This window comes from Antechinus flavipes, chromosome 3, assembly GCF_016432865.1.
Source record: "Antechinus flavipes isolate AdamAnt ecotype Samford, QLD, Australia chromosome 3, AdamAnt_v2, whole genome shotgun sequence".
Classification (NCBI taxonomy): domain Eukaryota; kingdom Metazoa; phylum Chordata; class Mammalia; order Dasyuromorphia; family Dasyuridae; genus Antechinus; species Antechinus flavipes.
In genome coordinates, this window is record NC_067400.1 from 623,295,473 (window position 1) to 623,318,684 (window position 23,212).

Sequence of the window (23,212 nt, forward strand, 5' to 3'; positions counted from 1 at the left end):
GGTAACACTGGGCCCAGGAGATAAATGCTCCCCCCTGAGGCAGCCCAGAGGCAGACTCTCTGCCTCAGAACCTCACTTTGGTAAGTCTCCTCAGGGTGTGAGGAGACAAGGATCCATCCGCCTCCTGACCCCCCTGGAGGCCCCGATCAGGACCATGGGCTCCTCCCTCCCTCCCCTACTTTTATTTGGTGAGTCCCAAGAAAGTGTGAGAGGGTCTCGCTGGAGAAGGGGATCTCCTGGGAGACAGAGTGGAAAACGGGTGGGGGGGGGGGGGCGAGCCTGACTGGGGAGGGGGCTGGAAGACCTGAGGCGGGGCAGGAAAGTGAGGGCACAGATCTAGTCCTGGCTGCCCAGTCCCAGCTGTGCCCTCCTGAACAAGTCATTGCCCTGCCCGGAACATCAGTTTCCCCCTCTGTGAAATAGGGGGTCAGACTCCATGATCTTAAGGTTCCTTCCAGCAAATATCTGGTGACTCTTGGAGGCCCAGAGAAACCCAGGATTCAGTCCCGGGGACATTTCTGCACCCCCGGGAGGGAAATGTTTGCCTCTCACCGGCTCTTCTCCTCTAGGCCTGGGTCTGAGCCTGGGGATCAAAGCACAAAGAGGTGAGTCTCCCCCCAGCAGACAGGCGTCCCAGAGCGGGTGCTGGGGAGGGGGAGCCGGGGAGACGGGCAGACGGGCCTGGAGCTCAGGACTCTAAATCTCTTCCAGAATTTCTCTCCAAACCCATTCTCTGGGCAAAGCCTAGCTCCATGGTGGCCCAGGAGACGGACGTGATCCTGTGGTGCCAGGGCCCCCCTGGAGTTGACATGTACCGCCTGGAGCGACTGGGCTCCTCCAGGGACTATAAGGACCAGCCTGGCCTTCCGGAGCCCGGAGCTCAGGCTCGGTTCCCCTTGGGGAGCGCATCCTCCAACATTGCTGGCAAGTACAGATGCTCCTACAGTACCGGGAGCCGCTGGTCACAGCCCAGCACCCAGCTGGAGCTGGTGGTGACAGGTGAGGGGAGACCCCGAGGAGACCAGCTAGCGCTGAAGCCTGGGAGCCAAGAAGGGGGAGCTGGGCTGGGGGAGCCCTGGCTCAGGGAGCAGGATCAGAGGTGGGGGAAGAAAGAGGGAGACTGAACCTTGGGGTGAGCTCCCCCGGAGGGGGTTCCCGTACAAATGCGCACAGCTCCCCGGAAGGGAGGGCGTACAAATGCGCACAGCTCCCCGGAGGGGAGGGCGTACAAATGCGCACAGCTCCCTGGAGGGGGCTCCCTGTACAAATGCGCACAGGTCCCCGGAGGGAGGGGGACGTACAAATGCGCACAGCTCACCCGGAGCGGGGTCCCGTACAAATGCGCACAGCTCCCCGGAGGGGGGGTCCCTGTACAAATGCGCACAGCTCCCCGGAGGGGGGGTCCCTGTACAAATGCGCACAGGTCCCCGGAGGTGGGGGGCTCCCTGTACAAATGCGCACAGGTCCCCGGAGGTGGGGGGCTCCCTGTACAAATGCGCACAGGTCCCCGGAGGTGGGGGGGCTCCCTGTACAAATACGCACAGCTCCCCTGGAGGGGAGTCCCGTACAAATGCGCACAGCTCCCCCAGAGGGGAGGGCGTACAAAAGCGCACAGCTCCCCGGAGGTGGGGGGTCCCTGTACAAATGCGCACAGCTCCCCCGGAGGGGGGGCTCTCCTGGAACAGGGGGCTCCCTATAACATCCCATCTCCTTTTCCTCAGACTTGTATGACAAACCCTTCCTCTCCATCCTGCCCAGCGCCGAGGTATCTTCCGGGGAAAGTGTCACGTTCTCCTGCAGCTCCAAACATGGCTTTAACACGTTTGTGTTGGCCAAGGAGGGCAGAGCGGGCATCTGGAAGACCCAGGAAGGGAAGTCCCCCGTCCACTTCTCCGTCCCTGCGGTGACCGCCGGCCACGGAGGCACCTACAAGTGCTATGCATTTAACAGTCGGTTACCCTACCTGTGGACGGCCCCCAGTGAGCTGCTGGAGCTCCGGGTCAAAGGTGCGGGATGCCCAGCCAGCATCCCCAGCCCTCTCCCGCCAGGCCTAGGACCCCTAGCTGCTCTCCAGGGCCCCCTCCTCCTCAGAGGTCGGAGGGCAGAAGGCCCATGCTTCCCAAGGGAACCCGAGGCAGGGGACAGAGGCAGGGGTCCGAGAGGGAGCCCGGGGAGGATGAGTATCTCCGCCCAAGCTATCCCGCTCCCCCGACTCAGTCTCAGTGGCTCCTTGAGTTGAACTGATTGAAATGAGACTGAGCTAAGATGAGGGCAGAGACTCGGTGCTGTCCAGAAGTGGAGGGGGAGGGGGGAAGAGGGAGGAAGCGCCCTGGCTTTGGAACCTGGATCTCAATTCGGATCCTGTCGCTGAAAGTGGGGGCTGGGCTAGCTTCCACCAGCCTGTGCTCTCTGAGGGAGAAGGAAAGGAGGGGACAGGAGACAATAACAATACTTCCTCTATTCCCAGGACTCCCTCGAGCCCCTTCCCCAACAGAGTCAGATGCTCAGACTGGTGAGTAAGGCCGTCGCCGGGCTCCTGGGCAAAGGGTGCCCATGGCAGGCATGCATACCCGCAAAGGCTCCCCATGGTGGGATCTGTACCCACAAAGACTCCCCATGGCGGGCATCCGTACCTGTAAAAGCTCCCCATGGCGGGCATCCATACCTGCAAAGGCTCCCCATGGCGGGCATCCGTACCTGCAAAAGCTCCCCATGGTGGGATCTGTACCCACAAAAGCTCCCCATGGCGGGCATCCATACCTGCAAAAGCTCCCCATGGCGGGCATCCATACCTGCAAAGGCTCCCCATGGCGGGCATCCGTACCTGCAAAAGCTCCTCATGGCGGGCATCCGTACCCACAAAGGCTCCCCATGGCGGGCATCCGTACCTGTAAAAGCTCCCCACAGTGGGCAGCCGCACCCCCAGCTCTCACTGGGGGCCCCACATTTTCTCGGCTGTCCTCCCTGGGGGCAGGGGTGGGGTTCAAGTAGCAGTGTGGCGGTGGGGAAAGAGCCCTGGCTTTGGAACCAGTGCTAGGTCGGAACTGGGGCTCTGCCTCTCGCCAGCTGAGGGTTTACTGGCACCTCACTTAATTCTCTGGTGCATCTGTAAGATGGGGGCTGGGCTAGCTTCCACCAGCCTGTGCTCTCTGAGGGAGAAGGAAAGGAGGGGACAGGAGACAATAACTGTTACTTCCTCTTCCCAGGACCCCCTCGAGCCCCTTCCCCAACAGAGTCAGATGCTCGGGCTGGTGAGTAAGGCCGTCTCCGGGCTCCTGGGCAAAGGCTCCCCATGGCAGGCATGCATACCCGCAAAGGCTCCCCATGGCAGGCATGCATACCCGCAAAGGCTCCCCATGGTGGGATCTGTACCCACAAAGGCTCCCCATGGCGGGCATCCGTACCTGCAAAGGCTCCCCATGGCGGGCATCCGTACCTGCAAAGGCTCCCCATGGCGGGCATCCGTACCTGCAAAGGCTCCCCATGGTGGGATCTGTACCCACAAAAGCTCCCCATGGCGGGCATCCATACCTGCAAAAGCTCCCCATGGCGGGCATCCGTACCTGCAAAGGCTCCCCATGGCGGGCATCCGTACCTGCAAAGGCTCCCCATGGCGGGCATCCGTACCCGCAAAGGCTCCCCATGGCGGGCATCCGTACCCGCAAAGGCTCCCCACGGCGGGCATCCGCACCCCCAGCTCTCACTGGGGGCCCCACATTTTCTCGGCTGTCCTCCCTGGGGGCAGGGGTGGGGTTCAAGTAGCAGTGTGGCGGTGGGGAAAGAGCCCTGGCTTTGGAACCAGTGCTAGGTCGGAACTGGGGCTCTGCCTCTCGCCAGCTGAGGGTTTACTGGCACCTCACTTAATTCTCTGGTGCATCTGTAAGATGGGGGCTGGGCTAGCTTCCACCAGCCTGTGGTCTCTGAGGGAGAAGGAAAGGAGGGGACATGGACAATAACTGTTACTTCCTCTATTCCCAGGACCCCCTCAAGCCCCTTCCCCAACAGAGTCAGATGCTCGGGCTGGTGAGTAAGGCCGTCTCCGGGCTCCTGGGCAAAGGCTCCCCATGGTGGGCATCCGCACCCCCAGCTCCCACTGGGGGCCCCACATTTTCTGGGCTGTTTCCCTGGGGCAGGGGCGGGGTTCAGGGCTGGGACATCCCCAGGGAGAAGGACTGGAGAAGGGGCTGGCGGTCCCTGAGAAGCCCCCTGAGGCACGGCTGTCACGACAGGGTGTCCAGCTTGGCAGCCTTCCTCTGTCCAGGCTAATAAATAAGGGGCTTGGAGTCCGTGACCTCTAAGAGCCCCCCAAACGGAACCCCTGGTTCCCTCTGCTAGAGACAAGAACGAAGGAGAGTGCCTGCGGGTAGAAGAGGGCTTGGGGCGGACACAGGGGTCGCCTTTCTCTCCATTCTCTTCTCCCCGTTTCCAGGCACTCTCACGTCCCCCCACGTTCCCACAGAGAAGGAGAACATCCCAGCAGGTGAGCCGCCAGACCTCCCAGCTCCGGGAGGGGGCAGGGAGGGACCGCCACATTTCCCTGGCCTTGCCTCCCTTCTGAGTCAGGGCCCCCCTATTCCCCCACCTCCCCACCCCCCATGCCCAGGGCCCTGGCAGGAGCAGTCTTAGGGGCTGAGGCTGGTTTCCAGGGCAGCCCCCCCTCCCCCCCAGAGATCCCACCTGAGGAGAGCCCCCAGTGGGGAGGCGGCCCGGGGCCCTCTGCCCCCAGCTCATAACGGCCTTATCTCGGCAGGTCGCAGCCCCCAGGATTACACGGCGTCCAACCTCGTGCGCTTGGGCCTGGCCGCGCTGGTGGTGACGGCACTGGGGGGGCTGCTGGCCTGGCGGGGGGGATCCCGCAGGCTTTCGGGCCGCTTTTCCAGGCCCCAGACCCAGCAGCCCCACAGGTGAAGGGGCTGCCTCCAAGCCATCCCAGATCCTGCAGCTGATCCGGAGACTGGTCTGGGGGGGGGGGGCAGGGCGCAAGCAGCCGGGGGTCTCAGCTGTAGTCTCAGCTTCATAAAGTCTGGCGTGTGTTGCTGAGCCCCTTCGTGCGTCCGTCCGTTGGCGTCTGGGTCGGAGGCCTCCTCAGAGACGGGCTGGGTCGGCTGTCACTCCAAACAGGAGCACAGAGCCGGTGCTCAGGGGGCCTCCACTTAACCCTCTGCTGCCGACACCAATGCGCGCCCGTTTTATAGGCGGGAGGAGATTACCCCGATAATGGGCACGTTGCAGGGCTGGGCTCCTGTCTGCTCCATCCCTGAGAATCCCCCCTGGCCCAGGCAGCCTCCCCCGCTCCAGCCTCTTCCTCCCAGGTCCACCCCCAGAAGCCAGCTCTGCCAAGGCCCCGCTGCCCCCTTTCACCGTCTGGTCTGGCAGCCCTGACCTTGCCCGGGATCCTGGGCCGGGAGCCCTTCCTGCTTCCCTTCCTCTGCCCTCCCCCAGCCAGCACCCCGAGGAGGAGAACGGGACTGATGAGCCACCCCATTAACTTTAAGGCTGCAATGGCAGCCATGCTGCCCAGGCAGGAGGGAGAGGCTCAAGTGCGACGAGAAGGCCGCCCGGGAGGTGACCTGGAGGACCCTGGGACCCCGCCCGGAGGACCCTGGGACCCCCAGCACCAAGCGGGGCTCGGGTCGTTCAGGTCCCTGGGCAGAATCCCGCTGCCAGCCAGGCCCTGGGCACCAGATGTGCCTCCGGGCACCGTGGGAGGCTGTCCCTGCTGCTCGGCTCCTTGACATGGGGTTGGGTAAGCCCCTCTCTCGGGGGCTCCAGGAAAGGGCAGCAGCCCGGCCCTCAGGTCCCAGGATCCTCCGGGGCTTGCTTCTTGGCCAGATAAAGGAGGACCTGAAGTTTCTTTGGCTAAACTCTGAGGCCAGTCTCTGACCGACTGTCCTGGGGTCCAACCCCGGGCCTGCCTCCCTCTGGTGTTCCTGGGGGGGGGGGGTCCGGGACCGGCGGCCTCCAGCCCAACGTTCCCTCTCATGCCCGTGAATGAGCGCCATCTCCCCCACGGCCCCCACGGCCCCACAGCCCCCCAGCTCCCCAGACACAGAAAGGGAGAGCCAGGACCGAACAAAAGGAGGGAAGGCTCGACAGCGTTCTGAGCTGGGGAGGCCTCCCTTTGTGAAGGAGGACACTGAGCTTGGGAACAGGGGGAGTGAGCTGGCTGGGGATCCAGAGGCCGGGTGAGGGGCAGAGCTCGGAGCACCTCTCCAGCTGGGGAGGGCAGGCAGGGCTGGACCCTGGTGCCTCTCCTTCACTGGGGTTCCCGGGAGGGCAGGCAGGGCTGGAACTCAGAGTAGCCCCTCGGGGCGGGGAGGGAGCCCCGGGGAGGAGGATGGTGATGGGAGCAGGAGCGATCTGGGGGCGCCCTGCGCCTCCCATTCTCTGGGGTTCTCAGGAGGGCAGATACTCAGAGTAGCCCCTCAGGGCGGGGAGGGACCCCCGGGGAGGAGGAGGGATGGGAGGGGGGGATCTGGGGGCGCCCTGCGCCTCCCATTCTCTGGGGTTCTCAGGAGGGCAGATACTCAGAGTAGCCCCTCAGGGCGGGGAGGGACCCCCGGGGAGGAGGAGGGTGAGGGGAGCGGAGGGATCTGGGGGCGCCCTGCGCCTCTCATTCTCTGGGGCTCCCGGGAGGGCGGGCGTCGGCCAGGCAGAGGCAGTGGGGAGGCCTGTGCTCCTGGCCTTGGAAGGACCCTCGATGTCCTCTTCCTCCCACTCCATCCTGTCTAGTAGCGCCCCATCCCCCACCAGCTGAATCTGGAAGCCATTACTCTTCCCAAGCCAGGCTCCAGGAAATTCCAGGCCAGGAAGCGGAGCGGTGGGGGCCCAGGGGGAGGGGCAGGTCAAGGGCTCCCAGGCGTCTCCTCCAGCAGCCCAAAGCCTCCTCCGGCTCCCGAGCCCCAGGAGAAATTCCAGCCTCCTCTCTCTGGCCCTTATCCCTAATCTGAGGTCGGTCCAGCACCCGGGGGGAATTCCCGGACAGCTGGCCCTTTAAATCCCAGAGCCAAACTTTTGGGGCTGACGGAGGGAGGGATGGGGGGGAGGGGCCAGGGACTTAACCCTCCCAACCCCGCGAGGGGCCAGATTGGGCGTCGGCTCCGGATCCTCGGGCTCCCGCTCCGCTCTCCTTTTCTGGCATGGCCCCCTCCAACTGGGGCTGACCGCCGGCCAGGTAGGACGGGACGGGAGTGTCTGGATCCCCGAGGGGGTGGCGGCTGGTAGGCTGGACGGCAGGATCCCCGATGGAGCGAGGGCTGGGGGCTCGGACGCCCGGGTCCCTGAGGCCCCTCCTGGCTCTCCCTTTGCCAGGTAAAAGGAGGGGGTGCGTGAGGAGGAGTCGGACCCAAGGGGCCCAGCCCCAGCAGAGTGGAGCTGGCCAGGACTGAGGACCCTCCCGGGGCCCAAGGATCCCCCTAAAGGGTAAGGGGGACGGTGGGGTGGGTGGACCCAGCCCCCGGGCAAAGAAGCCACGTGGGCGGCCGGGGGGGGGGGTGGAGGTGGGGGGAGAGACGGGCCACCGCGGAGGGCCAGGCTCACACCGGGCTGGGCTCCCCACCCCCCAGCCCTCTCCTGGAACTGGAGAACCAGTCCAGCGGGATCCAGGTGGGTGTGATTTCCGCCTGGGAGGGCCCGTGATGTTTGTAGGGGGAGGGGTAACCCAGGGACACGTGGAGGTGAGCCAGCTGGAGGAAGTAGGGAAGCTGGCCGCGCTCGGAGGGGGGTGGGGAGGGGGGCAGAGCCGGGCTCTCCGGGGACCGCTCGCTTCTCCCCCGGGAGGGGAGCCCGGAGGACTCTGGGTAGCCTGGCCCGTTGAGGGGCCGGTCGGGAACAGCAGGGAAAGCCGCTTCTCCGCCCCATCCCGAGCTCCCCGGGCTAACCCGAGCCCTCCTCTCCTCGCAGATGCCCATCCTGAAACAGCTGGGCCCGGCCGTGCCCAAAAAGCGCCTGGATCGAGATGCCATCTCGGCCCCCCTGGGGGACTTTCGGCACACCATGCATGTGGGGCGCGGGGGCGATGCCTTTGGGGACACGTCCTTCCTGAGTCGCCACGGCGGCGGAGGCGGGGGTCCCGGCCCCTCCCCGGCCCCGTCCCCGGGCCCGTCCCCGGCTCCCTCGGCCGCCCCATCCCCCGCGCGCCCTGCCCTGCCACCCCCCACGGTTCCCCAGCCCCCGCGGCCTTCGGAGGGCCAGGCCGAGTCCCGGGCGGCCGCGGGAGACCCGTTTCTGTCCTTTCACCTGGATCTGGGGCCTTCCCTCCTAGAGGAGGTGCTGGGAGTGATGGATCGAGGGGGGGCCCTAGCGGATGCAGGCGCTGCCTCGAGTGCCCCCAACGGGGGGCTGCTGCCCTCCCAGCGGGGCTTCGGCTCCGAGGAGGACCTGGATGAAGTTATCGGGCTGTAGCGGGGCCGCCAGGAGACGCTTCTCTTCCAGAACCCAAGCCTCGGCCCAGCCTTGCTCCAGAAGTTTTTATACGATGCCCCCTGTATAGCACCCTCTTCCCTCCCCCTTCCCCTCCATGCCCAGCCGCTGCTCCCCACCCCCCGAAATCTTTATATATAAATAGCATTTATTTCGGCTGCTTTGGCGTCGGTGTTTCTGCGGGCTCCTGGGGCGTTAGGGAGAGTGTCTGCGGGCTCCTGGGGCGGTAGGGTGGGAGTGTCTGCGGGCTCCTGGGACAAGGGTGCTCGTGCTGGAAGAGCAACTGGGATTCTTTGGGCCTCAGTTTCTCTTTCAGGTCCTTTCCAGGCCCGTGGCCACACTAACGGTCTCTGGTGCTCCCATGGGGAGGGCTTTGGGACACGCCCTTCTTGGAGCCACACCTCCGCCCTTTCGGGGGCATGACCGATAACCCCACCCCCACCCCGGCGGAGAAGGGGAACCAGCCGGGCTGGGCCGCTCCGCTGCGCGGGCCCCTTAAGAGCCTCACCCCTGGCACACGGACTCCGAAGGGGCGTGACCGGCGAGGCCGGAAGAGCCGGGGACACCTGGGTCCCGGGAGCCAGCCCTTGGCCCTGGGCGGCGGCGGCGGCGGCGGCGGCATGGAGGAAGGGGGAGGTCCGGAGCCCGTCTGCCGCTTCTACCTGGAGGGGCGCTGCCATTTCGGGGCCCGCTGCCGGCTCCCCCACCCCGGCGCCGAAGGCCGGGCTCGGGCTGAGCCTCTGCCGGGGCCGGCCTCGAGCCCCGAGGGCAAGAAGCCCTCCATGAAGACGGCCCAGGCGGTGATCGACCGCATCCGCTGGGACCCTCACCTGGAGCCCGCCGACTTCTCCGTGGGCTACCTGGACCGCTTCCGCGGCGTGCAGGAAGAGCCCTTCACCGCCTTCTGCTGGGACGAGGACCTGGCTGCGCTGGGCCCCGGGGTGCTGGCCGTGCCCCAGCACCGCATCCGCTACTTCCGACACCGCGGCCGCCTCGTGTGGGACCGCGCCTCCCGCACCGACCTCGTCTTCGGCTCGGCCGCGGGCCGCGGGACCACCATCCTGGACGGGCTCGCCACGGCCGGCGGGCCCGGAGCCGGAGAAGAGGGCGGGCCCGGGACGGAGCCCGAAGGCCGGGGAGAGGAGGGCGGGCCCGGAACGGAGGCCGGAGCTGGGGAAGAGGATGGCAAACCAGGGACTGAGGCCAAAGGCCGGAGCGAGGGCAGGCCCGGAGCCCCGGAAGAGGACCGCGGACCAGAGAGGGAGCCCAAAGGCCGGGGAGAGGAGGGCGGGCCCGGGACGAGCGGCCGCTCCGACAGCGGGAGAGGGGCCGCCGAGGGCCTCCGCCCCACACATTTCGTAGCCCTCCCGATAACGGACCCGCAGCTGCGGGCAGCAGTAGTCGGGGCCCAGGCCGGCCTGGCCGGGGCCGTGAGCCCCGGAGCCCTGCACCTGACCTTGGTCTTGCTGCGCCTCGCAGGCCCCGGGGAGGTGGCCGCGGCCGCGGGGGCCCTGAGACAACTGGTCCGGGGCCCCGGCTTCCACTGTCCCAGAGCACTCCATTTCCAGAACCTGGCGTGCCTGGACCACAGACTCATCTATTCCCTCCCAAGCCCGGGCCTCGAGGGCTTAGCCCAGGCCCTGGCCCGGGGCCTCGAGGCCGAGGGGCTTCAGGTCCTGGAAGCCGCAGGCCGGGAGCTCGGCCCCCACCTCACTCTGGCCAAACTGCCTCGGGGGAGCCCCGGGCGCTTGTCGCTACCCGAGGCCCCGGGGGACGCCGAGCTGGGCAGCCAATCGGTGGAAGAGCTCCAGCTATGCTCCGTGGGAGGGGCGCAGGGACCCGAGGCGGGGTCCTCTGTATTAGCCCAGGTGCCCCTGGTGCCCTCCACCCTGCCAGGGGCTCTCCACTAGCCGCGGGAGGCTGCGCCCAAGGCACCCTCCTGCCTCCTCAGTGGCGGTGGGGGCGGAGCCCTCCAACACCAAGCTGCCCCCCTTGATAGAAGCACCCCAAGGCGGGAGTGGGGGTGGGGGGAAGGAAGAAACAGGCAAAACAAAAAACCAGCCACGTCCAGGACTTAGTTCATTCTCTCTCTTTCTCTCTTCTTTTTTTTTCTTTAATTAACTTTCTCTTATTTTTTTTTTTTCCCAAACCGTGCTCAGCACTCCTTGGTTGCAGGAAAGGAGGGAGGGAGGAAGGAAGGAGGGTGGGGAGGGGTGGTGGGAAGGGAAGGGGAGGGTCGAAGAAACAGGAACATCTGGAAAGGAGAGGCAGCCTGACAGTCCAGCTGTTTTCGATCTCATTGCACATTATTGAGTTACATGGTAGAAAAGGGAGGGGGAGAAGGGGGGTGAAAAGAAAGGGGGAGAAAATAATTTAAAAAATAAAATATCAAAGGAAGAAATGATGCGACCTGGTGACCCATGGAGGCAAGAAGGGGGGAGGAAAGGAGGGATGACCTTTTTACCTGTGCAGAACCAGAAGGGGGAGGGGGAAAGAGGGGAGGGGAAAGAAATCAAAACAGACACTGGGAAGGGAGGAAAAGAGGGGAGGGAGTAAGACATGGAGACAACTTAATACAACTTGAGATGCATCAGACTTGTGGTCCCGGCAGCTCCCACGGCGGCGGCGGTGACTTGGCATTCGGGGTGACGTCCTCTTGACTACAGCAGCATTTCAGGGCGGGGGGGTGCAGGTGTACAGTCCGAAGCAACTTCCCCCCCAGCCCCAGACAAGATGAAGCCCCCCCCCTTCGGGGGAAAGGGCGGCAAGAGTCTCTTCAAGGTGGGGGGTGAGAGCAGGGCGGATGGGGGGGAGGGTCGTTACCCCCCAGAGCTGGCTGAAGGTACCCCCTCTTCCTTCTTCCCCCCAGCCCCCTCCTGCGTGGGGGGGCATGGGGCACCGGCCGGGCGCCTGGGACGAGCTCAGGAGAGAAAGAGAGAAAACACTGAGAGAGTGTTAGTGGGGGGGCGAGATCAGGGCAGACAGACCTACAGATCCCCGGCCCGCCACCCACTATCCAAACCCTCCCCGCTTCCCACCCGAGGCCCACTCAAGAAAATAAAAACGTAGAAAAATTCTCTGTACAAAATCCCTGGGGTTTCAAAGGCGGGGAGAGGGGAGGCAAAGGCTCCGGCCCCGCCTCTCCCATCTGTACATCCCAGTCTGTGGCTCAAAGAAACCAGTTTAAACCAGTAAACGCTGATTGAGGTGGGGGGCAGGGGTGGCGAGAGACCTCCACCAGCCCCGTCTTGTCCTTCCTAACCCCCCTGCTGGCCCTGGCAGGCGACCGGGCCCTGGCCCCAGCCCCAACCCGCCCCCTGCAGGCGCTCAGAAGGTGGGCAGCTGCGCCACGCTGAGCCGGCAGTCGATGCTGGTGTTGTCGGGCCCCATGTAGCCTAGGCCCAAGGGGGCCAGAAAGGCTCGGCAGGCGGCCTCGCCCTCGAAGGCCAGCTCCCCCTGCACGAAGGAGACGGGCAGCGCCGGGCGGAAGCTATGGAGACAAGAGGAGACATGGATGAAGGGTGGGGGGAAGAGACGGGGCCCAGGGACCCCCAGGAAATCGGTACTATCCCCAACCCCTCCCTCCTGGTCCCAGCTGAGGGACCCAATGCGTCCAAGGCCAGGATTGTAGGCCCAGAGGAGGCCCCCCGGGGACGCCCTCCCCCCCGGAGCATTTCAGGCCGGGGAGAGGAGAAAAGCTCCATCGGCCGCCGGCTCCCACGACCCCCCGCCCCGCCCCACTTACCTGTGCAGGGAGGTAGGGGAAGGTGAGGGGGAAAGACAAGAACAGAGATGAGGAACCAGGAGTCCGAGGCTCCCGGCCCTCAGAGAGGGGAGCACAGCTCTGGCTGTGGAGCTGGGAGGAGGCAGGACACGGAGGGAGGGGGAGAGGCTCCCGACAGAGCAGCAGCAGGAGAGAGCAAAAGGAAGCCCCAGGCTCAGGAACGTGCGGGATACGGACACACACGCGCGCGCACACCGGCCACAAGCAGTCGCCCATCCAGGGGACACAACGCACACACTCACGGGGAAGCGACACAGATCGAGGGGCTGGAGACCCCAAGTGCGGCTCCACCTGGGAAAGGCCTCGGCCCGCCCTCCGGGCTGCCAGGCCCCACAGCCCAGGGCTTAACAGTCAGAAAACCTGGGTTCAAATCTACGTTCAGCCCCGTCAGGGGCCCCTCCCGTCTCATCAGTAACAAGGATGTCGGGCCGGACGTTCCCGGGAGACCTACAATCCAAACCCGGGCCGTGCCGAGGGCTTCCGAAGGAAGCGACCTTGGCCAAGAGGCACGAGTTCATCTTCCGGCCCGATTGTGCCCCAGTGCCCCTTGGGCGCAAGCTGGCGTTGGAAAGAACTTTCCATGTACATCTACAGCCCGAGAACAGGAGCCCAGCCAGGGGCCTGCAGGAGGCACTGGCCCCAACGGAAGGGCTCTCTCTCTCCAGACCGAGAAGCTGGGAGCACAACTGTCCCAGAGCCCGAGACTCCCCAAGGAGACAGCACAAGTCAGAGAAAGGAGCGGTTCCCAGAGCTAATGCCCACCCAAGTGGGGAAGCGTACACAGAAGACCGCCCAGCAGCCCCGACCCTCGCTAGCATGAGAAAGAACCACGACCAGAGAGGCTGCCCTCGTCCCCAGCAGACAGACCGGCTGACGGGGCAGCATCAGGTACGAGAAGAGAGACTGCTGGCGGAAAAATCAGGATTCAGAGCCACACCCCACAGAGGAAGACACTTCCTGCCCCTGAGCCCCATGGGCCACTCGGGCTTCCCAACGCCTCCAACGAAGGCTCGCAAAAAGTCTAAAATGCTGCAGGGGGGACGGGCCGAGATGGTCTGAAGGGACACTTGGAGACTTGAGCCAGATCAGCCTATAACAAGATAAAGTCTAAACGTGTTCATGATTTCGAGCTAAAAGGTGATACTAAAGGCAAATTAGGAGAGTAAGAGATAGTCTACCTGTCACATCTTTGGAGAAAGAAGCAATTTACGACCAAACAAATAGAAAGCATCATGACAACTTTGATGACAGTAAATCTAAAAGTTTTTTCACAAACAAAACCGATGCAGCCAAGACTAAGAGAAGCAAAAAACAATCAGTGTTTCTGATGACGTCCTTATTTCTAAGATATAGAAACGAGTCAAATTTGGAATACAAGTTCTTTTCCCACGATAAATGGTCAAAAGAAATGAAAACTTTCATGACATTAAAGCCATGTGGTCATGTGAAAAAATGCTCTAAAATCATTAGACAAATGCAAATTAGAACAACTCTTGAGATATCATCTCATACCTCTCAGATTAGCCAAGATGACTGGAAATGATGATAAATGTTGGCAGAGAGGTGGGAAAACTAACACACTGGTAGAGTTGTGAACTGATCCAACCATTGTGGAAAACATTTTGCCCCAAAGAGCTGTAAAACTATACCTTTTGATCCAACAGTCTACCAGTTCCCAGAAATCACAGAAGATGGAAAAAGAAAAAAGTTTCTAACAGCCCTTTTTGTGGGGGCAAAGAATTGGAAGAAGAGTGGCTGCCCCCTCAGTCGGGGAACGGCCGAACAAGTCGTGGTATATAAATGTAATGAAATACTATTATTCTGTAAGAAATGATGAGCAGGCAGGTTTCAGAAAGGCCTGGGAAGATTCACATGAACTGATGCGCAACGAAACATGAAGAACCAGAAAAACATTGCACACAGCAACAAGATCATTCGATGGCCTGAGACAGATTTGGATCTTCTCAGCAATGCTCCAAGGCGAATGCAAGAGACTTGGGGGGAATGCTTTCCACCTCCAGAGAGAGAACTATGGAGACTGAATGTGGAGAAAGATCTAATATTTTCTTTTTTTTTTCCTTTCTCTTGGTTTTTCTCTTTAGTTCTGATTTTCCTCCCAACACGACTCATATAGAAATGTTTAAAATGAGCGTACTGTGTAACGTCTATCAGCTTGTTTGCTGTCTTGGGGAGGGAGAAGGAAAGGAAGGAGAAAAAATGTGCAAATCAATCTTACAAAAATCAAAGTTGAAAATTATCTCGAGTAATTGGAAAAATAAAACACTATTGAATTAAAAAAAAGAAATCTGTACAGATGATCAGGGACTTCAACAGGCAAGATCCTCTTATGTCCATGTGTATTAAGGCCTCAAGCAAGTGAGGGTCTCACTGCTGTAGACACAGAGAGGCCTGAACTCCTAAGTCTCTGCTGTTTCCCCTAGGTATTTAGGGTCAAAGTGTACAGAGCAGCAGGCCAGGATCTCAAAAAGAACCGAGTTCCAATCCATCTTTAAACACTAGCTGCACAACCTTGAGCAAACCATCTCTGCCTCAGTGTCTCCATGTGTAGAATGAGGAAAACAATAGCCTCAAGATTAAGAGAATCAAATGAGATAAAACCGAAGTCTTTAGCATAGCGTCCGGCACGTAGTAGGCACTTAGTAAGTTTCCTTCCTGGGATTCTAAAATAAAACTAGGACTGAGAAGTAGAAACTCTGCCGAGGCCCAAGGGCTATAGTTGAGTAAGCCCTGGTTCTAACAAACTAAATGTAAAAGACCAAAGGCCACAGAAGACACAAGAGCAAGTGCCTTCAGACCAACAGGAAATCGCAGGCTAAGACACGAGCTCAGCATCTGCCGAGGGAGATGATGAGACAGACAAGACAAGCAATGGGGAGACCGCTCGGCAGCTGTCGTGGAGAAGAGGATCAAGAATGGATGGAAGGGATTGGGCTCATTAACATGAAAAGAGAGAGGGAGAATATGAGAGACAGAGACACACACAGAGACAGACAGAAGCATGGGAGGGGCTGAGCTTCTGGGCTCCGCCAAGGACAGAGAGCCACCTGCTTAAGAGGATGTTCTCAGCAGGAGAGGGATGCCCGAGTGTTCTCGAGACCAAGTCCCGTGACCCACAGGAACACTGCCCTTTTGGGGGCTGCTGAGCCAAGAGCTGGATGAGCCCAGGGTCGCGGTGAATGCGGGAGCACTGGCGGGCTGGAGAAGGTACAAGAGCCAGCAGCCCAAGCAGCTTCCCCCCAACAAGATCCGGTCTCACCGACTTTCCCTTTGCTCCTAAGCTGGTCCATCAGGGAAACTGCCTCTAGCTTACCTAGACTTTAACTGAGCATTTAACAGCCGACTGGGAAAAAAGGTGCAGGTTAGCCGAGTTGAGACCGTGAGGAGGCCCCCTGGCTGCCAAGTGGCTGGAGCTAAAGCTGAGGCGTGAGTGGGTGGCGGGCTCAAAGCACCCAGAGCTTCACCCCAAGGAGCTCCGACACCAGCTTGTCCAACCTTTGTGTGTTTGGGCTGTTTTTGACAGTTGAGGAAACTGAGGCCCAGGGAGCTTTAGTAAGTGGCCCAAGGTCACAGCCACAGGCAACTCTCTGAGGTGGAATTTGAACCCAAGCCCTCTGAGGTGTGCCCCAGGCCGCCCACCTCTAGCAAAGTCCCGGGGACTCGGTGCTGCTCAATAATCCCACCAATGGTTTTGAAAAGAGACAGCGGAGGCCCCAAGGACAAGGTCCAGCACGCAAGGGGATCTGGGGTGCCGGTCACCTCCCTGGGGGGTTCTGCACCCCATAAGCAGCCTGGGGCACAACACCCAGCCACAAGGAGCACATGGGAGCACTCCTGGAAGCCACACTAGAGGGAAGGGGCTGGGAGGACGCTGCTCTGAAATGAAAGCGTCTGGGTGGGGGTGGGAGTGCAGCAGAGCAGGCTGCGAGGCCTCCTGGGCCTCCCAGGAACGAGGGCTTAGAGGGGGGCCCGGGAGCGACGGGCTGCCTGAGGCCGAAGGGCAGGCTGCGGCAGTGAACGGAGCAGCATTGCCGGCTTTGGGGGATAGCGGAAAAGGGTTCCTTCTCGGGTCTGGGCTGAACTAGAGGAGGACCTGAAGTTCTGAGGCTCCTGGGGCGCCTCGGGCTGGGGGATCTCCTCACACAACTCAGCCTGGGGGCTCAAGGGCACTTCTAAAGTGACTCGGCAACGGTGCAGGGCAGAAACAAATGAAGGGAGGCTTTGGGAGGAACGAGAGGAAAGAGTCGGGGGGCTGGGAGGAAGAGGGGAGACAAAAGGACAAAAATGGGAGATGCCCAGGGAGCCGGGGAGGAGACAAGAGAGAGCGCAGTGACAGGGAGAGCAGCGGGGGCCCGCCCCTGAGGAGCGGGCACACGAAGAGCAGGCCGAGGGGAGGGGCAGGCACAGGAATGAGCACGTGGGGGGACTGGGCGGCCCTCACATACGTTTTGATCATGGCCTTGAGAGCAGCCTTCCGTTCCCTATCAGCAAACTTGTCCACAAGGTAGCCTGACATGCAGGGCGCGTTTCGGTAGAGCTGGAAGAAACGGTGGTAGTTGCCCAGAGCCCAGGCCGCCCGCAGCGCCAGGGCGTGTGCGACACAGGGGTCCGCCTTCAGCTCTCGGGTCAGGTAAGCCAGCTCTGTGGTGATGTCTGGGGAAGAGCAGAGGCAGTGAGCGGCGCCCCCCAAGCAGCCGCCCCGCCCGCCGGCACCTCCCCCGGCTCACCCCCCGAGTTCTTGGTGAAGATGTAGTAGAGGATGCGGTACGCGGTGAACTCCCCGACGTTGCCCGGCAGGTTTTCCGCATACAGAGACTTGAGCTGCGTCTGGCACTGGTTAAACTCCTCGTGGTCGCCCTGAGGGGGACAAGGACAGATGAGGCTGCGACAGTCCCGAGGGTCCAAGAGTGCTTCCAGGGAAGGAAGAAGGGAGGGGGCTAGTGGGAGGGAGAGTGGGAAGGAGGGAGGGGACGGGCAGAGGGGGCAGCTGGGGAGGGAGGGAAGGAGGGGGTGGGCAGAGGGCACGGCTGGGGAGGGAGGGAGGGAAGGAGGGCGCGGGCAGAGGGAGGGAGGGGGCCCGGCCTGCTCACCTTCTCCAGGGCAATGCGCGCGTGGGTTTCATACACCTCCACTGTGAACTCAGTTCGGACACCTTGGACCTGAAGGAGGGAGGGAAGCTTAGAGGCTCGACCCCAGGCCCGCCCCCCCCACCTCCCACTGCCCGGGCCTGGGTCCCAGACTCACTGTCAGGTCCTGGCGGATGGACTTCATCTGCTCACAGGCGAAGGCGTAATCCTGCTTCTCCTTCCAGTGAGACTTCACCATGGACAGCGACTTCTTCAGGATCTGAAAGGCCGGAGAGGCTGCTGAGCCCAAGCCTGGGAGAAGGCTGCAGGGAGGACCCCGCCCCCAGGGGCCGCCCCAGGGCACTCACAGGCACGGGCCTCACGGTGGAGGGGTCTGGCGCACAGGTCAGCCGCAGGTAGTGTTTGGTGATGTCCGGGCAGGTGCCCACGATCTTGAGTTCGTTCCAGTCAGGGTCAGCGCTGCCGCCATCCAGGCTGCCCATCTGCAGCACCAAAGGCTCCAGGCGCAGGCGCCGGGAATGCCCGTGCTGGAACCGCGCCGCCCGTTTCTGTTTCTTCAACTCCCGCTCGGGGTCCTCGCACTCCATGGCGGCCGCCGGCTTCTTGCGGCTGCGCTTGGCGGGGATGAGGTCGTGCCTGTACGAGAGGACGACCGTTAGCTGCGTCCCAGCCGGTCGCTGGACAAAGGTGCTGGGGATGGAGAGGAAGCTCCCGGGGAAGCTGGAGGGGGACGCCCCCCCTTCCCGTCCTTGCCTCTTCCTCCCCCTCGGTGAGACCTCACCTCTTCCCCCGCTGCACTCGCCCTCGCCCCCGGTCCATGTGAGCGCCCCGGCCGCCCCGGCCTTTCGGTGGTGGGTTTCTTCGCCCCCCTGGGTGACACTCGCTGCCCGAGTAGGAACTATCTGAGTCTGAATGCGAGTCACTAAGGGAAACGCAGGGGAGGGAGAGAGAAAACAAGAGGGCTCAGCCCAAGCCCGGGGCTTCTCGTCAGCTGGCCCCCTTCCCGGCGGCCCATGGGCCCAGGGCTCCCTTCCGATGCCCTTCCCGTTACCTGCGGCGGAAATGACGGGAAGGAGAGCGGGAGGAGGACCGAGAGCGTGAGTCTGTGCTTGAGGAGGAGCTGTTATCCTTCATGAACACGTTCCGATTCCCAAATTTGGTGGCAAAGCTGCTGCCGCGCCCCCGGCCGGCGCTCCCGGTGCCGCCTGCCCCCCGCTGGGGCTGCGTCCCCCCGCCCCGAGGTGTCCCCCCGGCTCCTCGGGCGGGGTGAAGGATGGACGAGGCTTCCCACCGCTTCTTCTTGGGGCTCTCTGTCACAGCGTCCCGGCTCAGCCTGAAGGGAAAGGACGACAGTCCCCCCCTTAGCTCTGGATCGCGGCGCTCCAAGGCGAGTCGGCCAACAACCAGGAGCGCCGCCCCCCGGGGACCGGCCCGGGCCCAGTCCCGTGGGAGCCCCGGCCTCTCCCCCGCCTCACCCCGGCAGCGGCTCTCGGCTCCAGTCGATGGTGTAGGCCGAGCCGTCCTGGAGCCGGGCCTGAAGGACCTCCTTGAGAAGCTTCTCCGTCCGGTCCTTGTCCTCCTCAGACTCGCAGGCGGTGAAGCAGCGCTGGACGTACTCCTTCATGTCTTGGGGCCAGTCCTCGGGCTTCCCCGATAAGTTCCGGTTCGGGGGCATGCCGCTGCAGGGAAGGCGGGGACAGAGACACGTCACGGAGATTCGCGGGCCCTGACCCTCGCCCACTCCCAGGAGGGGCCGGGCCCAGGCGTGGGGGGGAGGGGGGAGTCACCTGTGGCCCTGGGACTTCTCCGCATTGGCCTGGGCCCCGAAGCCGCCGTGTTGTCCCTCGGAGCCAGAGTTAAAGTTCTGGCTGGTGACCACAAAGGGCCGTTTCTGGATGTTGAACTTGACACTGGCTGCTCCTGGGGCTTCTGGGAAAGGTAGAAAACAGAACCCTGAGGGCCGGGGTCGTCTGCTCCAAAGGGGAGGAGGGAGGAGAGTGGAGAGGCTGCCCCGTTAGGCTGGTTTATACAGGAAGGAGGCAACCCCAAGGGGGACCCAAGGGCGGCTTCAGGGCCTCCGCCCCGAGGCTCCCACAACCACCACGCTACCACCCGCTCGGGCCTTCTGAGCCCAGACTGGCCGAGGAGCCGACACTCACGTTTCATGCGGTTCCACAGCTGCTGTCCTTTCTTGGGCTTGGGGGGTTCCGAGTAACCGTGCTGCCCGTAGGCCTGATTGGTGACCGGGCTGGCTTGCCCGTGCTGGGCCGAGGAGGCCCCGGGCTGAGCCCCACTCCCCAGCGTGTGGCCTGCGTGTTGAGGGGGTGGGGGTGGCTGAGGGGGCTGGGCTGCTGGTAACTGCTGAGGAGGGGTCGGATAAGACATCGATTCTTCCATGCCGGGAACTGGAGGCTAGCAAGGTAAGAAACATGGTTACCGCGGGGAGGCCCCGATCGAAACCAGACATCAAACTTGGCCCACAACTCGTGGCCTGGAGCTTGTGAAAAAGCGACCGGGAAACCTTTGAGGAGACACACGGGAGAAAGCCAAAAGCTTGGTTCCTAGGTTAACATGTGACCCACAGATCTGCCTCCCTTCGATGCCACTGTTGCAATGTTTGGCTTGAGTGAGGGCTGGGGCAGAGCAAGGAGTACTTATGGACCCTGCTGGCAGCCAGCTGAAGACCAGGGACTCCTCTCAGAAGGCTGCTGGGCTGGGTTTCTTAAAGTCCTTGACAAACAAAAATGCTACATTTGCACAGGAAAAACTTAAAAACCTACGCCCTTTTTTTGCCCATCCAGTTCAGAATCGCCAAAACTTACTCCATAGATAAGAACCCCTGCTATTGACAGCGGGAGAAAAGTGGGGGGAAGAGCCAAAGGGAGACAACAGCCGGTTCCATAGCTCATAGCAGGAAGGGGCCTTAGAGGCCACCGATTTCCCCCCTCCCACTGGACAGAGCCAGCAAAGACAGAGACACACAGAGCCAGGGGTCGTTATCTACGACACCAATCAATGGAGCGACCTCAGATTTGCAGTAGTTTTGCTGGGTTGGTGCAGAGAATTCTGCTCTCATCAATAATGAAATCCAAGCACGTAGTGGCTTGCTCGGTCCCACAGCAAGAACGTTAGAGGCCGTCCAGCCCAAGAGGGGGAATCGGAGAAAAAGGCCCCAAACAGTCTCCCCACAGGCCCTGCGAGCACCTGAGCTCTCTGACTATTGGGATCCCCTCCACCAAGAAAGATGAGCCGCAGGGGTGGCCAATCAGAGAGAACGGGACTTTACGTGGTTAACCCTTGGGAGAGTCTCCCTGCCTCCAGGGATCTCAGGCTCCTCATCTGGACTAAGCGGACAGACCCCGGTCCGGCGGCCTGGGCCCCGGCGAAGCAGAGACAACCGAGCGCCCCCTGGTTCTTACCTGGGTGAGGCCCCCCTGGTGCTGCCCAGGGGTCGCCGCCTGCTGCGGGGCTGCCGAGGCGTAGGTGGTGGTCAGGCTGTACTGGCCGGGGGAGCCGTAGCTTTGGTACATGTTCTAGGAGACAGGTCAGGGGTCAGTGGGGGGGTCAGGCGGCCGCCCCGGCCCCCCCTCTGGCCCCGGCACTCACCATGGGGTAATAGTAATTGTAGGGGTAGGCGTAGTTGTATTGCTGGTACCACTGGTAATACTGCTGCTGCTGGAGCGCCGCCGCGTCGGCCTGAGCCACGTACTGAAGGGACACGGGGGGGGGCACAGAGTGAGGGACACGGACACCCACCCTCCTCCCGGGAGCTCCGAAATACACTTGGGGAAAAGAGGGGAAGGGCCAAGGATGACTCCGCTCCAGCCTCCCGGCCTCCCGGCCTCACTTCCCAGACACGCTGGGGGCCCCCTCCCCCAGTGCACAGAGAAGCGGGCGCAGCCGGCAGGGGGAGCCTCACCTGGGCAGTGGCCACCTGGCCATTGCTGCTGGTCTTGGCCGAGCTGCCCGTGGCGCTGGCTTTGCTAATGCTGGCCAGGGCCTGGCGAGCCTTCTCCCACTCGGGATTCTCGTGCATCGGCGCGTCCATGCTGCTCTCCCGGGCTGGCCCGCTGCCCAGGCTGTACTGGGCTGCCCTGCGGACACAGGACATGACCTCATAGACTCATGGAACTCCGGGGTGGGGGAACCCCGGCGCCGGGGCGAGGGGGCGGCAAGCCGGGCTAGGGCGGGGCCCAGTGACCCCTCCCTCTTCCGGGCCCCGCCCATGCGTGGCCCCTTCCCCGGACCCAAGGGAGGTCGGGCCGCCCCCCGGCCCACTCACCACTCGGCACCGCGCTGGTCCCCCACATTGGCGGCCATCCGGACCTCGGGCTGGGCGCGGGGGTCCCAGGACCGCGGCCCCCTGCTCACTGCGGGGAGAGGGCGGAGGTGAGGAGAGGGCGCGGAGGGTGGGACGGCGGGGGCGCCCCCGGCCCGCCCACACTAAGGCCGGGAGGCAGGGCTGTGGTTCTGGAGGCGAAGGGCCGGCGGGCCGCCACCCCGCCTCTGCGCCTGCGCACCGGGGCCAGGCTTGCTTTTTCCCCCCTCCCCCCCGCACCGTCCCCGCCACGGGCGCGCGCCTCCAGACCTCGGGGTCTAAACTGCCCGGAGAGGGCGGAGGCCGCGCATGCGCAACGTCCCCACCGAGACCCAAACGCCCAAGTGGTGGGAATCGCGCATGCGCGGTGGCGCCGCCACCCCGCCGTTGAGGTTCGCGTCTGGGCCGTTGGCCCGGGGCCGCGAGGGCGGACGGGGTCTCGAGCCCTGGCGGAACCCTGTAGACGCACGGAAGCACCGCCGCAGGACCCCCACTCTCGCACCCTGCGCCCGCCGCCCGGCCCGGCCAGGCCCAAGATGGCGGCACCAAAGGCTTCCTCACCTGACGGCGGCTTCTTCCTCCGGCGATGAATCCAACGCGCGAGAGACGGCAGCAGAGGAGGAAGGGACGTGGCGAGGGAGCGCACGCGCACAACGTCAGCACGCCGTCGCGCGCCCCGCCCCGTAGCCATCGCAAAGGCCAATGGGACATTCCAAACCCGGCCTGCTCCTAAAGGCTCCCCTCCCCCGTCCGAAGCTTTAAAGGACTCGGAATGACGACGAGAAGGACCAATGAGAAGAGAGACAGTGATCTCACTCATCCCGCCTTCTACGGCTCCATTCTGGTAGGCCCGCCTTTCCTGGAGGCCCGAGAAGGGGAGGGAAAACAGGAAGGTTCAGCCAAAGAGAGTTTGAGAGGCCTCGATGGGCCCGCCCCCGGGGTAAGCCACAGCCCAATTGAATCGGGCTTGAAGAATAGGCGTGGCGCCGAGTTTTTAGCCGGAAGAGAGGGAGTGAAGGAAGGAAAAAGGTTGCCGAGGAGGGAGAGCAGGGAGAGCAGCAAGGCACTCCGGGCAGTGGTTGGCACCGAGGAGACCCGGACACTGTCGGGGGTGGTCTCAGACAGAGGAGACCCAGGCACGGGGAGGAGAAAGGGGGGCACATGTAGAAGAGACCCGAACGGGGGGCGGGGGGGAAGGGACGGGGCACAGAGACCCCGGCCCTGAGCTCAGCACTGAAATGGTATAGAGAGGCCGCAGGCTGGGACCTGGGCTCTGAGCTGGAGTCCAGAAGAGAGACGCCAGCTGTGAGCTGGCACAGGAAGGGGCAGAGAGAGGTGAGGGGCAAAGGCGTATGAAACCCCCCGCCTTCTCTGGCAGCTCTAGAGAGAAAGGGCACCTGGCTGCCCGGGTCAGTCCTGGAATCGGGCGACCTTGGACGCCGGCAGAATTGCCGGAGAGGATCGCTGAGCCAGCAAAAGTAATTTTTCAGAGCAGCTTATTAAAGGCATAATTGGTGATCTTCGGAAGACGCCCCCACCGACTGCCCCATGCACAGCCCCGCCGCCCCCACCAGAGCATTCCGC

General features: G+C 62.9%; 5 protein-coding genes across 13 annotated transcripts in view; 3 read left to right on the forward strand and 2 right to left on the reverse strand.

Moving 5' to 3' along the window:
* The window catches only part of TTYH1 (tweety family member 1), a 69,160-nt gene that overhangs the window by 28,748 nt on the left and 17,200 nt on the right, over positions 1-23,212 (reverse strand). The gene's annotated exons all lie outside the window — the stretch shown is intronic.
* On the forward strand, positions 60-4,922 carry LOC127556493 (platelet glycoprotein VI-like). 7 transcript variants are annotated; one of them, XM_051989679.1, is made up of 9 exons: positions 70-188; positions 570-605; positions 712-999; positions 1,722-2,006; positions 2,468-2,512; positions 3,207-3,251; positions 3,979-4,023; positions 4,430-4,480; positions 4,751-4,922. In XM_051989679.1, the coding sequence occupies exons 1-9, from the start codon at positions 155-157 to the stop codon at positions 4,906-4,908; spliced, it is 987 nt and encodes a 328-aa protein (XP_051845639.1). In that variant the 5' UTR covers positions 70-154; the 3' UTR covers positions 4,909-4,922. The 7 variants fall into 7 exon arrangements, with proteins under 7 accessions (XP_051845645.1, XP_051845644.1, XP_051845642.1 ...); XM_051989682.1 differs by lacking the exon at positions 2,468-2,512 and having other exon boundaries at positions 66-188; XM_051989681.1 differs by lacking the exon at positions 3,207-3,251 and having other exon boundaries at positions 67-188.
* On the forward strand, positions 7,076-8,579 carry CDC42EP5 (CDC42 effector protein 5). The gene is made up of 3 exons (XM_051989687.1): positions 7,076-7,174; positions 7,312-7,422; positions 7,903-8,579. The coding sequence occupies exon 3, from the start codon at positions 7,903-7,905 to the stop codon at positions 8,401-8,403; it is 501 nt and encodes a 166-aa protein (XP_051845647.1). The 5' UTR covers positions 7,076-7,174; positions 7,312-7,422; the 3' UTR covers positions 8,404-8,579.
* On the forward strand, positions 8,769-10,644 carry LENG9 (leukocyte receptor cluster member 9). Its single transcript, XM_051989678.1, has one exon. It carries the CDS (start codon positions 8,841-8,843, stop codon positions 10,329-10,331), a length of 1,491 nt encoding a protein of 496 aa, XP_051845638.1. The 5' UTR covers positions 8,769-8,840; the 3' UTR covers positions 10,332-10,644.
* LENG8 (leukocyte receptor cluster member 8) lies at positions 10,803-22,463 on the reverse strand. Its single transcript, XM_051989663.1, has 16 exons — positions 22,190-22,463; positions 21,593-21,680; positions 21,230-21,404; positions 20,917-21,018; positions 20,730-20,843; positions 19,470-19,722; positions 19,098-19,239; positions 18,786-18,989; positions 18,362-18,643; positions 18,092-18,232; positions 17,658-17,946; positions 17,468-17,569; positions 17,314-17,382; positions 16,951-17,080; positions 16,669-16,876; positions 10,803-11,911 (listed from the first exon to the last, which is right to left on the reverse strand). Exons 1-16 carry the CDS (start codon positions 22,446-22,448, stop codon positions 11,749-11,751), a joined length of 2,721 nt encoding a protein of 906 aa, XP_051845623.1. The 5' UTR covers positions 22,449-22,463; the 3' UTR covers positions 10,803-11,748.